At 47.2% G+C, this 16,645-nt stretch overlaps 1 protein-coding gene across 1 annotated transcript in view; it reads right to left on the bottom strand.

The window, feature by feature from the left end:
* ABCA4 (ATP-binding cassette, sub-family A (ABC1), member 4) overlaps positions 1-16,645 on the bottom strand; it is a 133,852-nt gene that overhangs the window by 31,322 nt on the left and 85,885 nt on the right. Inside the window, exons 27-37 of the mRNA XM_012661013.1 lie at positions 16,306-16,565; positions 15,152-15,276; positions 14,608-14,706; positions 13,792-13,978; positions 9,689-9,783; positions 8,221-8,253; positions 6,684-6,789; positions 6,480-6,554; positions 6,080-6,249; positions 4,045-4,222; positions 186-301 (exon numbers count right to left, since the gene is read on the bottom strand). Coding sequence (XP_012516467.1) covers positions 186-301; positions 4,045-4,222; positions 6,080-6,249; positions 6,480-6,554; positions 6,684-6,789; positions 8,221-8,253; positions 9,689-9,783; positions 13,792-13,978; positions 14,608-14,706; positions 15,152-15,276; positions 16,306-16,565 — 1,444 coding nt within the window. The remainder of the gene's footprint in view (positions 1-185; positions 302-4,044; positions 4,223-6,079; positions 6,250-6,479; positions 6,555-6,683; positions 6,790-8,220; positions 8,254-9,688; positions 9,784-13,791; positions 13,979-14,607; positions 14,707-15,151; positions 15,277-16,305; positions 16,566-16,645) is intronic.

Genomic DNA, 16,645 nt, shown 5'->3' with positions numbered 1-16,645 from the left:
CATTAGTGGAGTCGGAAACAAAAGCCAGACACATTCCTGGTCGGCAGCCTCAGACCCTACCCGGGGCTGGGAGCTGCACTTGTAGATGCCACGGCCACAGGAAAGCCCAGGTTTTCTGTTGGAAAACCATCCCCCCTCCCCTGGCCTCCCTTTGGTGGCATTAGCCAATGGCCCAAACAGCTTACCCATACAGCATGAGTAGTGCAACCAGGGCAGGAAGATTTTCTGGGGAAGTGTAGGCTTTCTTCTGAAACCCGATGAAGATGCCCACCACCAGCCCAGCACTCACAGCATAATTCATCTTGAAGAGAGAAGAGGAGCACAAGTCACTGACCCTCTGGGACCTCTGATTCCTGGTCTGCAAAATGAGGGGTGGGACCAGGTTCCTCTGCTCTTAGGGTCTGGGATTCTGGTTCTAGTTGTCCAAACAGCTCTTGGTTAGCAGACATATGTCAAGCTGTCCTTTGCCCTACTGCACCAACCCCAGCGCTGCCTTCCTGCTCAGGGAACCTTTAGTCTGTATCTTTTAAAAGGATAAATTATAAAATTCCACCTGACCTCTTACTCTAATTGGTCACAAAGTCCTGTTGGTTCTACTCTTTATGCATGTCTCTGGAATTCAGAAAAATTAAAATATGATTCTTGCTTTCACAAAGCACAAATAGATGTTGATACCCTTTTTAAACAATAAAGCAATTAGTTGCACGTGGAAAGGTGCACGGCCACAGTAGGGTTGGGGAGGAGCCACAGTGGTCTCGAGCAGGATGAAAGCTAGAGAAGGGTGAGAGGGCGGCCTGGTGCGTCCTCCACTGGGACGAGGAGGACATCCTTCCAGGGGGTTGATCTGGTGTGGGGTATCAGTGCCAGAGCAGAATGGGGAGGACCTGCTTGCAGCAGGGGCAGCTGGAGCAGGAGAGGAGGGTGTCCACCCGGGGAGGGGGTGGTGGCGGAGAGGGGCATTCATTATACACAGGTGTAGTGCTCAGGTAAGTAAATGAGTTGGGATTAATAGAAGTCAGTTTTTCACTCTTGGAGAAGGAAGTTACAAATATAGAAAGACAGAAAACTAGAATGAGCCCTGTCATGCTGGATTGGAGCCAGAGGTTTTGGTGAGCCCATAGTGTTCAGTGTGTACACAGACATAGAAATATAGATGCAAGTCTGTGTATATCTGTGCGTGCATATACATATCTTCCCTAGCTCTAGCCCATGAGAAAACGTGGGACCAATTCCAGTGGCAATGAATATATCTGGCACCTAGATCTTGGTTTCTAAGGGTCACTTCCCACTAGAAGAAACCAGGTCTCCTTAGGAAGATGGTTTATTCCAGAGTCAGTGGTGGGTAGGGTTGGGGGGCAGGTGCAGGATGGTCCTGGAACATCTTTCTGTGCCAGAGAGCAAGGGGCTGCTCGAGGAGGCTGGGGACACAAGTTAAGAGGATACAGAGGCCAGCTTGCAGGGGCTCCCACTGGCCACACTGGGGAAATCTGAATGTCAAAATAAATGATTGTATTGGATTGTAATCTGCTGATTAACACAGGAGTTATGACTGCACACAGATATAAATAAATGGATGAATAAATGGAAAGCTCGATAACAAACAGGATATTCACATTTCTTCAAAGTACCTCTGCCCCCCAATTTCTATTAATTATAAAGGAGCAAATAGTAACGTTACAGTGGAGAAGCTCAGCAGACACCTTCTTAAGTGACCAAAGCGGACATCATCAGTAATAGGACAAATTGAAATCAGAAGCTACTAGATAAGATGCAATGAGAAGAGCACAGCATCTATTCCATGATGCTGCTGCCAAAGATGCGTAGCCTCAATCCAGTCATGAGGAATCCTCAGACGAACTCACACTGAAGGGCCTTCTGCAAAATAACTGGCCTATAATCTTCAAAAGTGTCAAGGCCTTGGGTATTAAGGAAAGACTGTGGAACCGTTCCAGGCCGAAGGAGATTAAAGAGATAGGATAGGTAAATGCCGTGCATGATTCTGAGCTAGATCCCTTTCTATGAAAGACATTATCAGGGCAATGGGTGAAACCTGAGTGGGCTCCGAGGACTAGGGGGTGGTGACGTATTAGTGCTGGTTTCCTGATGCTGAAGGTGTGTTGTGGTTGTGTGGAGCGTGTCCTCATTTGTGGGGGGTACACGTTGGAGGTGCTGGGGTGTGTGTATGGGGAGAAGAGGGGGCATCTTGTTGAGAAGTTACTCTCAAATGGCTCGGAAAAAAAAGTTTTGAACTGTATTTGCAACTTTTCTGTAAGTCTGTAATTGTTACAAAATTTATAAGAAAAGAAAAACAGATGACACACACAAAAAGATAAGAATTTAAAACATCATACATGCACTAAGTAAATGATACAAACAAAAATTGTTTGTTCATTGATTCAACAATGCCCCCCAAGCATGTGTTGTCTTTTTGCCACTGGGCATAAAGGGTGATAAGTTCCAAAAATCTAGATCCTAGGGCTCAGATTCCAGGCCAGCTTTAAAATGCTAGAGCATCAGAAAGCCTGCTAACAGGGTACTACGATCTTCTAACCCTTCATTGGACGGCCAAGTGTCTACTTTGCTAGTATTGCCTCCTACATCAGATACCCACTCCATCCTACCAGCTGTGTATCTCTCTCTAGGCTCTGAGATCTCTGTAGCACCTCCCCCGGCTCGCCACTCCATGGGCCAGCCCCTAGTATAAATTCTATTCTTCATCTTTTAAAAAGAGTAAAAGAAAAGAAGCAGCACTTTAATAAGTAGCTTTTCGGTGCAGGTGAGCCTAGCCCCTTTCGTGTGAAAATCGCAGGGCCAATGTAGCCCTTGCAGTGGCAGTCTTGTCCAAAGAGAGGCTTGCAGGCCTGACCTCCTCCCCGTGTGTGTGTATTTCTTCATGTAGACAGAAGAGAGAGGAAAGAATTTAGTTGCTACCGATAATTTCTGGCTTTGTATTGTTAAGTGATAGCTGCTTAACAAGTCTAGTGAGATCAAAGAAATGTCTTCAGGAATCCTAACATTGGCCGTCATCACTAAAAGCCATAATGGAGAAGGTGGTTTGTGTTGGTCTCCATCAGTTGACAACTTATCATCACGTGAAGTGGAGGCTCATGTAGTCCTTGGAATGTTGAGATAAAATTAATGATCTCGTTACTCACGACACCCAGAATACACTGGGGTGGTGTCCTAATGATCCCTGCTCCCTCCTAACTCGGCCTTTGCTACCACTTCATTTTGACCCTGTGGCCTGTCATAAGGTACCCTATGCTGACACTCCCCTGTCCCCACCAACCTGGGTTGTCAGAGAGGTGGTAGTCTGCTAGTGATTTGATAAATAATTTTTTCTTCATTTTCCCTAAAGTGGTGGCTAATCTAATCTAATAAAGGTCTGGTTACGTTGGGAAAGCAAAATAAGGCCACTGGGTAGGGCTGCCAGATTTAGCAAATAAAAATATAGGACACCCAGTTAAATTTGAATTTCAGACAAACAATCAATAGTTTTTTATATAAGTATATCCCATGCAATATTTGAAGTGGGACATACTTATACTAAAAAATATTCATTGTTTAACTGACATTCAAATTTAACTGGGTGTCCTATATTTATCCGGTGACCCTACCACAGGGGAAGTTTTACTCTTATCCTTTTGAGGGTGGGGCAGGACTTAAGAAGGGGTTGTGGGGTAAAGGGGATGTGTTGGTATTACCTTTTCAACTGCAGACCATTTCCAGGAAGGTCAGCCTCGTGCCTGCAGGCAGCAGTTATTCAGGGGGTCAGAAGCCCCCTCGGTGCAGGGCACAGAGAGCCTCCACTCAACAGCTGTTAAGCTGCACCCTGCATCCTTCCCCAGCTTTGGGTTCCTAGTTTTGTGCCTTTCTAAGATGTCAAGGGACAGCAGACACACAAGGCCCTCGGTCCAGCACCGTCCAGCAGCCGTGGCAGAGTGAGGAACCCCCTACCACCACCACTGTGTCCCCTCCTTCAGAGCACATACAGGTGCCACCTTGGCCCATGGAGGTGTAGAGGCACCATGAGCTGACACTCACGATGTCCCAGAAGAAGTTGGTCAGCCAGTAGGTGGTGGAGCTCACTCCGCTGATGAACTGCAGGTGCTTGGCTTTGTTTACTCTCTCCTTGATCAAATAAAGGACAAAGCTGGCTGGGACGAAGGACATGGCGAAAATCACGCAGATGGCAACCACAGCGTCCACCGAAGTGGTCAGCCTGCAGCAGGGCCGGAGACACAGGGAGGGAGAGATTAAGGAAGAGCAGACACAGGAGAAGACACAAAGCCAGGCCCTGGGAAGCTTGTGGCCTCCCGATTCCCCTTCCCTAGCCAGAAGCTTGTCTTTCCACTGAATTGCCTTAATAGATTTGAGTCAATGCTAAATGGGTAGTTTTGGGCCGCCTTTCTGCTTCATGTGAATATTTCTAGACAACCATTCTTTTTACTACATTTTCTAACTATTTTTTATGGTGTATACAAATAGATGTTTATATTAATCTCCTATACTGCAATGCTCTTTTTAGTTCTAATAATTTGTGTATAGATTCTTTGTCTTGAATTTTCTATGTAGACAGCCAGTCTGTGAAATGTCTTTCTTTATTTCTCTCCCTCTCTCTCTTTTTTTGAGATAGGGTCTCGTTCTGTTGCCCCGGCTAGAGTGCAGTGGTGTCATCATAGTTCACTGCAACATCAAATTCCTGGGCTCAGGCAATCCTCCTGCCTCAGCCTCCTGAGTAGCTGGGACTACAGGCACTTGCCACCACACCTGGCTAATATTTCTATTTTTTGTAGAGACGGGGTCTCGCTCTTGCTCAGGCTGGTCTCAAACTCCCTGCATCAAGCAATCCTCCCATCTCAGCCTCCCAAAGTGCTAGGATTACAGGCATGAGTCACCACACCTGGCCTTATTTCTTCTGTTAAAAGAAATAAATTATCTTATTAAATCACATTTTCAAGAAGCACATCATAACACAAGGAAATGTTCATAATGTAAATTTAAGAGAAAAGAAAGCAAGCAAGTTATACAGGGGCTTGGCTCTATTCACCCTTTTCTGGATCAAGTAGAAGGCACCTGGCTAAGCGGATAATTGGGGGCTAAAATCCAGCCTGAACTTTATGTACTGCACTCACCTACAGAAAAAAGCACTTCTACTAATCCCCAAAAGGCACCATATGTGGCAGTCATTGCCCTGATAAAACTGCAAATAGCATAATCTATATACATAGTAAACTTACCATAAATGACTGGAGGAAAACATACAAAAGTGTTTAGTGGAAATAACCTAAACTATATAGGGTTATAGATAATAAGCTATAAATTTTATTTAATGAACATGCACTATTTTATAATCACAGAAAGCCTCTGATTTCATATTTCATATTCAAAGGCTTTGCAGAAGGTACAGAAACTGGGGCTGAGTGAGAATTAACATAGGACAGTCTAGGGCCCTGTGGTGTCCAGAGGAAGGCACCATAAGCGAAGGCTCAAGTCTCAGTGGATGACTCTGGGCACATTCAGTAGCACTCAGAGTGCACTGGGTAGTAAAATCAGGACCCCACCACCTTCCGGAAGTCTGCGCCAACAAAGGCACTCCCACCAACCCTTCCTCCATACAGGCCTGGCATAGCGCAAACAAAGGACAAAATGTACAAGATGGATGTTAGCCCTGCCGGAAGCTGTGCCATAAGAGCATGACCATCTCCAAAGCATGACCATCTGAGGGGAAGTTACTGGAATCTAAGATAATGACAACTGGGGAGATGAAAGATCTACTGGACTTTGCCAGTTGCTGGCAGTCATTGTGCATACTAGCAAGGAGATTAATTGTGTAGGCTCCAGGAGCAATTTGCTACCAAGAGCCAAAAGGGAATGGAACCAACCATAAGCTGACTTTCCAAATAAATGTGGGGGAGATAGAATGGCCATGAGGCATTGAAAGTTGTCCACTCATATGTGCCTGATTAAACAGTGCTGCCATCCAGCCCTGCACTTCATGTTAGTGAAAATCCTTTTGGGGTATCCAGGAGTGGGGAAGGTGACGAGAAGGCTGTGAGGCTGAGGCCACGTGGCTTACACTGTAATCTCTGAGAGCTGCTCCTTGGTCAGATTCAGGGGCTGGCTTATGACGGTGATGCCATACTCCTCGGGGTCCTTGTCCTTGTGCAGGCTGGCTCGTAAGATGGCGTTGTGGGCCACATTGAGGAAGCTGACCATGGCATGCCAGCCTTTGTTGTTAAACCACACCTAGAGGGTGGAGAGGATACCTGAGATGCTGCACTAACACCAGCTGTTTAAAGAAAAAATTAGCGACAGGAACAAGAACGTGAGAAGGAGGAAGCGTTTGGCAGCGGAAAGACATTCCTCACCAGATTTCAGAAGGGGGAGGGATGGAATTTAATTAAGCTGGGAAAGTAAAAATAAAATAGCCCACTCATGAATTTTCAGCTCTCGGGCAGATGATGTGGGCCAAGTACCTTAATGTTGTCTTGAGTTTCTAGATGTTTAAGGAAATCAGACACTTCTTTAGAGGCCTCTCTGGTGATAGGGCCCTAGAAAAACCATATAAACAAACAAGAGGTTTTTGGCTTTTTTTTTCCTGTAGCACTCATGATAATTTTTAGTTCATGATAATTATGCAAGCTGAAAATCCTACGCAAATCTCCAGTCTGTTTACATACCCCGCTCACGTTCATTATCTGGCCAAGGTTGCTTAAAAAACCAACAAGTGCTTCCCCTGTGACAGGGATAACCGGGAGCTTTCCTCCTATGGAAATTCCTCCGTACCTGACAAGGCAACAGGAAATCCTTGGATCAGTGCCATGAACATCACCCCCACCAGCAGCCCTCTCAGTTTCTGTGGGGAAACATCTACTTTTGGGGGAATTGTCTGGACTAGCAAGCAACACTGCTCCACTTTACAAACAACTTGTAACTCTTCCCCATTACTGCTCCAGGATGAAGTCCAGACCCTCTCTTGGACTACAAGGCCCTTCTGAGTCTGGTCTGCCCTCTCTGACCTCATCCCTGTTCACACCTTGCCTTGCGGGCATATTCTGGCCATGTGGGATTATTGCCAGAGCTCCACATGGCTGAGGTTGCCTTTATGTCTCTTGGCCTTTGTAGGGCTGCTAGATTCCCTGGGTGCCTTTCCCTTTCTTGAGCATCTGGCTAACTCCAACTCACCTTGCATACAGCATCTTCTCTTTGATGCCTGCCCTGCCTGCCCTCCCACCCCAACCAATGGTTCCTTTCCTGTGCTGCCTCTGTGCTCTGCAGATATTTTTGGCAGCACTGGAAGCACCTTCAGCTAACCAGGACCCAGTCCTGACATCCCCATCTCTCAGGGCTCCAGCCTCACACCTGTGCAGGCAGGCCCTCCCACGTCCTCCCCGGCTCTCGCTCTGAACTGGGATGCTCTGCTGCTCTGGATGTCTAAAGTGATTCAGCTAAAACACCAAGCTGAGCATGTCACTCTCTGGCTTAAAAACCTTCAGCGGCAGGACAAAATCCAAACTCCTCAACAGAACAAAATTAATTTGCTGGTTCAGCAAGACAGAGGAGGAGATCTTTATTTCCTAGGGCCTCAAATTGTCCCCTCACTCAGACTTCAGCTGAGGCCCCGCAGTTCCCTCTAGGGAGCAATTCTAAAAGCCAGACTTCACATTTATGGTCTAGAATCCACCCAGGAAAGCAAGTCAACATCCATCTTGCACCCTTCTGGAAGTCGAGGTCCTGAGGGAGGCTGGGAGGCAGCTCACTCCTAGAATACCCCTCACAATTCTCTAAACCTCTGGAACCACTTGAGCCTCCAGGATGCCTCAGGAATGGGGCGAGTCTGGGGCTGGGCCAGACCTTCTGAAACTTAAAAGGAATGGGCCAACAAGTGTCCAGGGTTAGGCTACAAGTCCCTCTCATTGTAGTGTCACAAACTGTTATACACTTGGAGGTTTTTAGAACAGTTTTTGGGGGGAGAACACTGTAGAACTCCTTGTCAGGGAATACAATCTCCCACTTATATCCTCCAAGGAGATGTACCACTGAGTTTCTTCTGAGTCCAGGGTGTCCCTAGCCATGTGTCCTTCAGGACATGTCTTGTGAATTCCTGAGCACATGTGGAACAGCCCATCCACATGGCTTTGATATGTGGCTTTTATGTGCAATTATTTTAAATAGATCAATCTGAGATTTTAATATCTTATAAAAATAGTTTCTTACCTCTGTTCATTGACCCAGAATTTACTCTTTAAGCTGAAAGCCAAAATAAAATCATTCAATGAATATCACAAGTACAGCAGTGGTGTTAACTTTCCTTCCCAAACATTGGGTCTTCAGGGACATTTTTGCATTTCCTGAGATCCAAGCAACATGGAAGCCGCCCAGCCTGGGGGTGGAGCCTGAATACACATGCAGAGAAAGGACCGATGTTTTCCACCATTGGCTCTCCTAGTCACATCCCACGTGCTGGGCTTTCTGAGTGGCCCTGTTGTCAGGTCATGTCAGAGCAGTGTGCCCAACCCAGACCCAGACAACATGGCAAGGCCATGTCAGAGTGGAGTGAAGGATGCAGCCCTCCCCTCTTCCACCCTGCACACTCGGGGGGAGTTCTGACTTACTCCACAGCCCAAAGTTAAGACACCAGCTTTCGGACAAATTGGGGTAAAATGACAAGATGGGAAATGAACGGATGTCAACTCCTGACCCCAGAGTTCAAGCCCATGAACTATCATTGTTATCAGCTATCAAGCACAAAAAATGCAAAATACTATACAGCAAATTTGCTGCTGAGAACAAAGTTTGGGGTGGTTGTTGTTGATTTCATTATTGAATCAACTCTATGCACTCTGCTTTTTATTTTGGGATTTGGATGGCATTCTTGATTTTGCCAACTGCTTTTACCATCTGCAATGTATTCTAGTTAATCAAGTCCATTTATCCCTTCCTCAGGGATCTAGTAGGGGAAGCAACTGAAAGTACTACTAGAGTTACCATAAACCGTGTTTTACTTTAAAGCCCCAGAGCACACGCATCCTTAGGACCCTCTCTCCCAGCACGCTCTTGTCAAGCTGCTTGCTCTGTTAGGGGCTGCTGAAGCCCTTCCACCCTGGGTGAGGCTTGATAAGAACGGCCACAGAGCTGAGAGAACTAGATACTCCTTGAGGAGTTCACTGGACGTTAAAGGGTGGCGATAACGGGTGATAATTCACAGAATATGCCAGCCCCTCCCCTGCAGAGGCACTCAGACGCTAGCCACCGCCTCTTTCCTATCTGGGTCTAATTTTTTGCTTCTTATTTTTCCCTCCTGCTGCTCTCCTTTTCCTCAATTCCCCCCCACCATTCTCCCTCCTCTTTCCAAACTTTTTCTGTCTTAACTAGTTAAAATATGTGGCCACAGTATCGAATAATTTCTATGCTTTTCTGACATTACTTTTAATAGTGTGTGGGTTAAAATTTAAGACAGCTTGCCCTAAACACAAAAACAAAAGCCAGAATTAATCTTAAGTTGCATTCTACTTGTATATGCCTCAATTGCTTCCCCTGTTGAATGAGGCCCTCAAATTAGAAAAAAGAAAAAAATTTAACTGTCTTGATCATAGATAAATCATGAGAGTAAATTATCTTCTGTCCTTGGTTATTATTTTCTCCAGGGATCCAGGATAAAAGTATAAAAAAAGTCTCTTCTTACCTGCTTCTTATAAGAGCAGGATATGTTTTTACCAAGAAGTCGGAGATGTTCCTGTTCGTAAGGTCTTGTAGGATTTCAGTGCTGCGCTGTGTTCTCTGAGGCAATGAGACACCCACGTTAATTACTTTGGAACTGGAGGCCTTACAGTTTGTGAAACTACTTGTTCTCCAAATATTATTTATGGACTCGGCTGCTGGGAAAATACTAAATAAAGCACTGGCATCTCACTAGTTCTCACATCACTGGTGTGAGTCATCTTTGATCTCCCCTTTTCTCCAACCCATTGACAAGACAGGGTGGCTGAACTCCAAAACATTATAAACCTCCAATCCATCTTTGTTTCTCCGCCCCCAATACTGCCCCCCTACCCAAGCCACCACCTAGGCCTCTATGGAAACTCCCAAACTGGTATCTCTGATCCTACGCTTGGTCCTCCACATCCCATTCTCCAGCCGGCAGCCAGATTGAGCTGTAAAATGTCTCCAAACCCTTCGGTCCCCTTGCTTACCCTCAAACACTCCAATAAATCCTAGGACCAGAGCCCAACTCATTGTAAAGGTGACACAGTCCTCCCATGAGCTCCTCCGGGCTCACCTGCCGCGCCATCCCCTCACTCCCGCCTGCCCTCTCACTCCTGATGTAGCTTGCACTTGGCGGTTCCCTCTGCCTGGGAACTACCTGCAGGCTTGCCATGGGCAGCTATCACTTCAGATTTTATCCCCCAGAGCACATTCTCTGTTCCTAGTCACTCTCTAGCACCATGTTCTGTCATGTTTTCGTCACAGCACTCTGAGGTTTTCCTTCTGGGGGATCTGTTTACCTGTTGCCATCTGTTGTATGTCTCTGCAGGGACTTTGCCTGACTTGTGGGCTATTGTGTTCCCAGCACCCAGAACAGTACCTGGCGTACAGTTGACACAATATATTTGTGACATTAATGAAGGAATTTGAATAGTGCCCTACAATTTACAAATCACTTTCAAAATACATCTAGGACTGAAAGCTAGTTCATCAAAAGCTTTTGGAGAATTCAAAAGTGCATGAGTTTGGCCGCCAGATGGCAATATTATTTCAAATTTGGGAACACATTGTGTTTAGTTTCTCATCTTAGCCAATTTCACGGGTCAGTCACAAACCTTCCCCAAAAGCATTTGCTCTGTCAAGGGTGCTACCCAGGGGTAACCGAGAAGACTTTTGGTGGCATTAAATACCATTCTTTTCCACATACCATACCACATACCATTCTTTTCACTTCCATACACTTCCTATCTCCTCCTCCCTTTTCCAATTTTACTTTCCCTCTGCAGTTGAGTCTTTCCATCTTTTTCTGCTCTCTTCAGCTAAAAAGAGAACGGGTGTCTGCTAAATGCTCACGGTGTGCCAGACACTACGTTAAATGCCCTACATACACGATCTCACTTAATCTTAATACACTCGTGAAAGAGGAATTCTTACTTTAATTTAAAGACAGAGAAACAGATTCAGAAGGGTCAGCTGGCCAGCCCTGGGGCACAGCGCCTGTGTGGTGGCCCAGGAACCGCGCCTGCATCTGTGTGGCTCTGGCCCTCCCGCTCTACCGCCTCTTCTCAGGCGGTGCACTGAAGTGTTCGCTGCCACAGTGCCCTGGTGGAATCTAGGCTGGAACAATTGCTGATGCCTGGGATAGTCTGTGATAGATGGTTTTCTGAAAATTATGTCAAAATACTCCTACAACTCTATCTCCATGTATACCAGATGTCAGGGACAGAGTGAACCCACTTCAGGACCCACCACCATGTAAAGAATGTTAGAGCAGGAAGGGTCTCTAGAGACGACTGTATCTACCATTCCTATTTTCCAGGTGAGGACAACTGACCCCCTCTGAATCAGGCCATACCCTTGGACTTATTCCAGGCTGGCTGAGGGAGTGTGTTTGAGTGAGTGGGGTGAGTAAATGTGAATAGGTGTGTGTGTGTGAGAGAGAGAGAGAGAGTGTGCACTCGAGTGAGCACAGTTCCTGTGCAGATATGTGACATTCAATTTTGCTCCAAAAAAGGCATGAATGGTAGTGAGGAAATGCAGGAGTGAAAGAAAATCATAGGAACTGGTTTGCCTTTTTGCAGCACTTTGGCTGTAGAAGCCTGTTAAATTTTTCCCCAGGGACCACGGACTAACACCACTGGAGATAAGTTTCCAAGTTGGACAGGCAGCGCTGACGTGAGGACTCATTTAGGGAATGCATCACCATGGGGACAGGCTTGGCCTTCCCTCCCTCTCCTGGCTGCGAACTTAATATACAGTGTCACAGCCTTGGGTCCTGGTGCTGGATGACTCTGAACAGACGCAGTCCCAGGAGCACTCAGCACTTGACCGCAAACCAAACAAGCAAAGCTTCCTCTTGGGGTACAAGAGGAACAAGGACACTGAAACAAGCTCCTTGTGTCCTTATTTTGGAATCCCTATGATGCTGAGTTGTGATTCAAAGACAAAATATATTGCTTGAGAAATATAAAGGTATATGCCTTAGAATATAAAGAAAGAGAAAGATTGGGTATTCATTAACATAGAATCATTGACAAGCCAGCAATTGTGATAGATATGATGGCAAAATCTAGTTGTCCCCCATTATCTGCTCATCCCCACTGCCATAGCAGTGGCCTTTTTTGCTGAGCACATGGCCACCCAGAATAAAGACCTCAGCTCCCAGTGTCCCTTGATACCAGGTTCTGGCCAGTGATATATAAGTGCAAGTGCTATGTGGTAGCTTCTGGAAATCTTCCTTAAAAACAGCACTTCTGCACACTTTGCCCTCTCTTTTGCTTTGTCCTTCTTCCATTCTGATGCCTGGAAAATAAATTCTGCCGATTTGGCCGATGAGGTCAAGGCCTAGTTAGCACAGAGGAAGAGCAGGATAAAACATCATGGACCACCCACGTACACTTTTAGATGAGAGCAAAACAAGTTGGGTCTCATTTTATCCATTGTTAGTTTGGAGCTGTCATCACTTGAGTTCAAGCTAACTCTAAAAACTCCTTGCCCACATATTTCATTAAATTCTCATAATAATACTATGAGATAAGTGCAGTTATCCCCACTTTGCAGGTGAGGAAATTAAGGCTCAGAGAGGTCAGGTAACCCACCCAGGCCTCTCCACCTCCCACACCTGTGCCCTTCCCACTGCACCACACTGCCTCTTTGGGAATTGTTCACTTACTGCCAAATCATGGGAGAGAGTCGTCTGAGGCCCAGCACTGTGCAGTCAGCTGGGAGGCCCATTACCAACCAGATACAAAGTGAGACTTGCATGGCCCTCGTACTATCTCCGAAACCCCCAGGAGAGGATCACTGTGATCTATTCCAGAGTTCAGAACTCCCAAGATAGGGAGCTGCACAGAGCCAAGATCACAGATGTTCCTTAAAAAACTGAGTGCTGACCGTGTATGTGTATACACACGCATGCACGCGCATTAGATACACAGCACACGGCAAGCATAAGACTGTTAACAAGTATGTAAGTAAATCTGCATTGGAATGTACATCATAGCATTGTTTATAGTGGAGAAAAATTGAAAACTCAAATGCCCAACAATGGGAGATCAGTTGAATAATTTAAAGTAAGTCCAAATAATAGAATAGTATGCAGGTATTAAAAACAATGTAGATATATATCCATTAACATGGATGTATGTTCATGACATGTTATTCAGTAAAAAGGGCAGCTTTCGAGATAATATTTTGAATACAATCATGTTTGGGTGGATGAAAACCAAATGTTATTGGTGCCTATCTCCAAGTGATGATTTTTTCTTCTTCTGACTTACCTGTGTTTTCTAATTTTTCTATCATGAGCATATATGATGTGTATGATTTTTTAAATGCTTAAAAGCATTTTCTTACTAGCTTGAATAGGAAGCGTACGGTGGGAAATGAGGCTTTTAGTCAGCGGCTTCCTCCAGGTGGCAGCCCCAGGGCCCTTCGGGAAGCCCCTCTGAGAGGACCCCGGGAGCCTAGTTTAGCCCTCGTGCAACTGTCAGTTTGAAACGTGAGTTGGCTCACGGGAGGTTCCATGTGTGTCCCCAGTCCCTGCTGTCCCAAGCCCTTGGTTTCCCGTGGGGGCTCGGGTACCTGTGGGGGCGGGAGCCCCCCGGCGCCCTCGGGGCACTCGGGCAGCATGGTGAGCTTCTCTCTGGTGCTGCACCTGCAGGACGGTGAAGGGTCGTCTGGCGTCCATTGCTGCTTCTGCAACAGGTGGGTGACGTTTGGGGACACAGAAGGAGTCTTCCAGGGGGTGGCATTGCCACAGGGGTACTCCCTCAGGGAAGATAAGAAAATATTACACAATCAGTTCCAAATTTGATATAAAAAAAAACCCTAGAAATGAGAAATCGTGCCCAACGCTCTCCTTCTCCACCTATCCTCCTCTTCTTCCTCAGACCCACATACTTTTTCCTTATACTCTTGGAGGTTAGTTTCTGCTCCAGAAATATCAAATCTAGGATTTTGTTGATTGGGTGTGGGGCTGGGGAATAATTATCTAGCGTGTGGACTATTTTATTTCCCATTTTTTTCTTCTAGCAGCTCTAGTTGTTGACGAGTAGAATAAAAGAAGAATTCGAAATTAGTCTATTTTGGTCCTCATCCATGGCTTTGAAAAAGATTGGACAAGAGCAGTTAAAACACATTGAACGCCGAGGATTCCTGGCGTATTTCCGCTGCCCTCTACACCTTGTGCACTGGCACACGCTCCCCCGGAGGCAGCGAAAGGCCCTGCACACAGCGCGGAGGAGAGGCTGCGTGGGCGCTGGTCGGAGATACGGAAGCGACCCGGGAAACACAGAGCAGGACTGACAGGGGCCGCTCCAACCCTGCCACGCTGGACCCCACCACTGGGGTCTCCCAGCAGAGCTAGTGGTGTGAGGGCAGGAGCGCGCAGGGACTTACGGAAGCCACTCTCCCTTCAGGCAGCGGTTGCCGAAGCCTGGCTTGTTCAGAAGGACGTCTGCAAGTACTGCCAGCCGCTCACTGCCCGGCTCGTCCATGCTGAACAGAGTGAGACACAGGACCGGGACAGAGCAGACAAAAGCAGCCAAAGCCTTAGTTGAATGGCTACACATGCCAGGCATGTGTTCAAGGCACTGGCCGCAGCCTTGGAGTGGTTATAGGTCTCCTGGGAGTGGGGTAGGTTTCCTGAACACAGCCAGCATTCTGACGGCTTCATCATCTATGCCTCAGAAAGATGGAGCTTCAATCCACTTGCCCAAGCATTGCATTCTCCTACCCCTCCTCCCAAGAAGTCCTGCCTGTCCACTTGGGATCACCTTTCCAGGTAGTGACAGGTACATTAACTTCCCTTCTGAGGGCAGCCCGTGGACCCCTTCCATGTTGGTGAAGGTCCCAGAGAAGTGGGAAGGGGCCCTTCCAAGCAGCATGTGACCTAGGAGCCCACACCCATGGAGGAGGATGGTGGCCCCGGGGGTCTGCGTACCTGAAGAAAGTGTACTGCTGCCCGTACATCCAGGGGTGAAGGGTCAGGGCAGGATATTCACCAAAAGGAGGGACAATGATGGAGAGCATCAGAGCCAGAAATACGAAGGCGGCTGGGAGCACTATCTGTGGAGAATAGATGCGGAAACGTGGGCCGCGACATGTGGGATGTTACGCACACACTCACATATACACTCACACACACTCTCACACACTCACACACACGCGCATTCTTTTAGACGTTTATCCTGTGCCTCCTAATCGAGCCCCGGTGGAGAGAAAGGTCAGGCTTCTGGGGAACATCACAGGCAGGGCGTGCAAAGGCAAGACTGGAGAGGAAAACAGAATGTTCTGGTAGCCGCTGGGGAATCTGAACGTAGGCCAATGTTCAGCCAGATGGTAAAGGGCAGTTCAAAGAGCAAGTCACATTGCTCACTGCTCTCTCTGAACCAGAGTTTCTTTTTCTAAATAAAGAAACATTAAAAGGAAAAGAGAGGGCGATGACCTTGATACATAGGGTCCAATTGCCAAAATGAACGAGAGCATGACTCTCCCCTTCACTGTAAAAACAAAAACAACATTAACATATTCACTATTATTCTATTTTCTTTGCTAAGTGAGGCCCAATTTACAAAGAAGGTTTGTGTGACCAAGAATCAAAATAAAGGGTTGGCAAGGAGGAAACAGAGCAGACAGAATCTAAACAGGGTGCTCACAGCTGTGGTTGGTTTGTTTGTCTGTTTGCTGGTTTGTGTTTGAGACAGAGTGTCGCTCTGCAGCCCAGGCTAGAGTGCCTTAGCGTCAGCCTAGCTCACAGCAACCTCAAACTCCTAGGCTCAAGCAATTCTCCTGCCTCAGCCTCCCGAGTAGCTGGGACTACAGGTGCACACCACCACACAGGGCTAATTTTTTCTATTTTTAGTAGAGATGGAGTCTTGCTCTTGCTCAGGCTTTTCTCCAACTCCTGAGCTCAAGCTATCCTCCTGCCTTGGCCTCCCAGAGTGCTAGGATTACAGGCGTGAGCCACCGCGCCTGGCCATGGCTGTGTTTGAACCCCTGCATGCGGGAAGACTCAGGACGGGGGTAAACACCAGGAGGGGACACACACGCTGGGACATGTGACTGAGCATGACCCAAGCCCACTGGCAATGATACCTGGGCCAGGAAGTCCTTGCGGCTGCGGACGGCATGGTGGAATCGCTTGACCAGCAGTGCCTGCACGTGCTGCAGGACGAGCCGTGCCCCCACGTTGAGCTGGGTGCCGGGGTCTGCGGGTGGGGAGGGCTGGCCCTCGGGCTGAGCAGTGGGCGCTGGGCCATGGACGTTGGAGCCCTGGGGAATCTGTGCAGCCTTCTCTCCTGGGCCCAGACAGGGTTGTCGGAGGCTGGCGTTTTCCCATCTCTGCTGTGTACCACCTGGGTTGGGAGAATGAATTAATAATTTGGAAAAACACCCATAAGGTCCGGATCTCTCATGCCACTTTTTCTTACAGCAT

This window comes from Propithecus coquereli, unplaced genomic scaffold, assembly GCF_000956105.1.
Source record: "Propithecus coquereli isolate 6110/MARCELLA unplaced genomic scaffold, Pcoq_1.0 Scaffold7, whole genome shotgun sequence".
In the NCBI taxonomy this organism is placed as follows: domain Eukaryota; kingdom Metazoa; phylum Chordata; class Mammalia; order Primates; family Indriidae; genus Propithecus; species Propithecus coquereli.
Note: the sequence above shows the minus strand (reverse complement) of the source record. Positions and strands in the feature narration are given on the sequence as shown.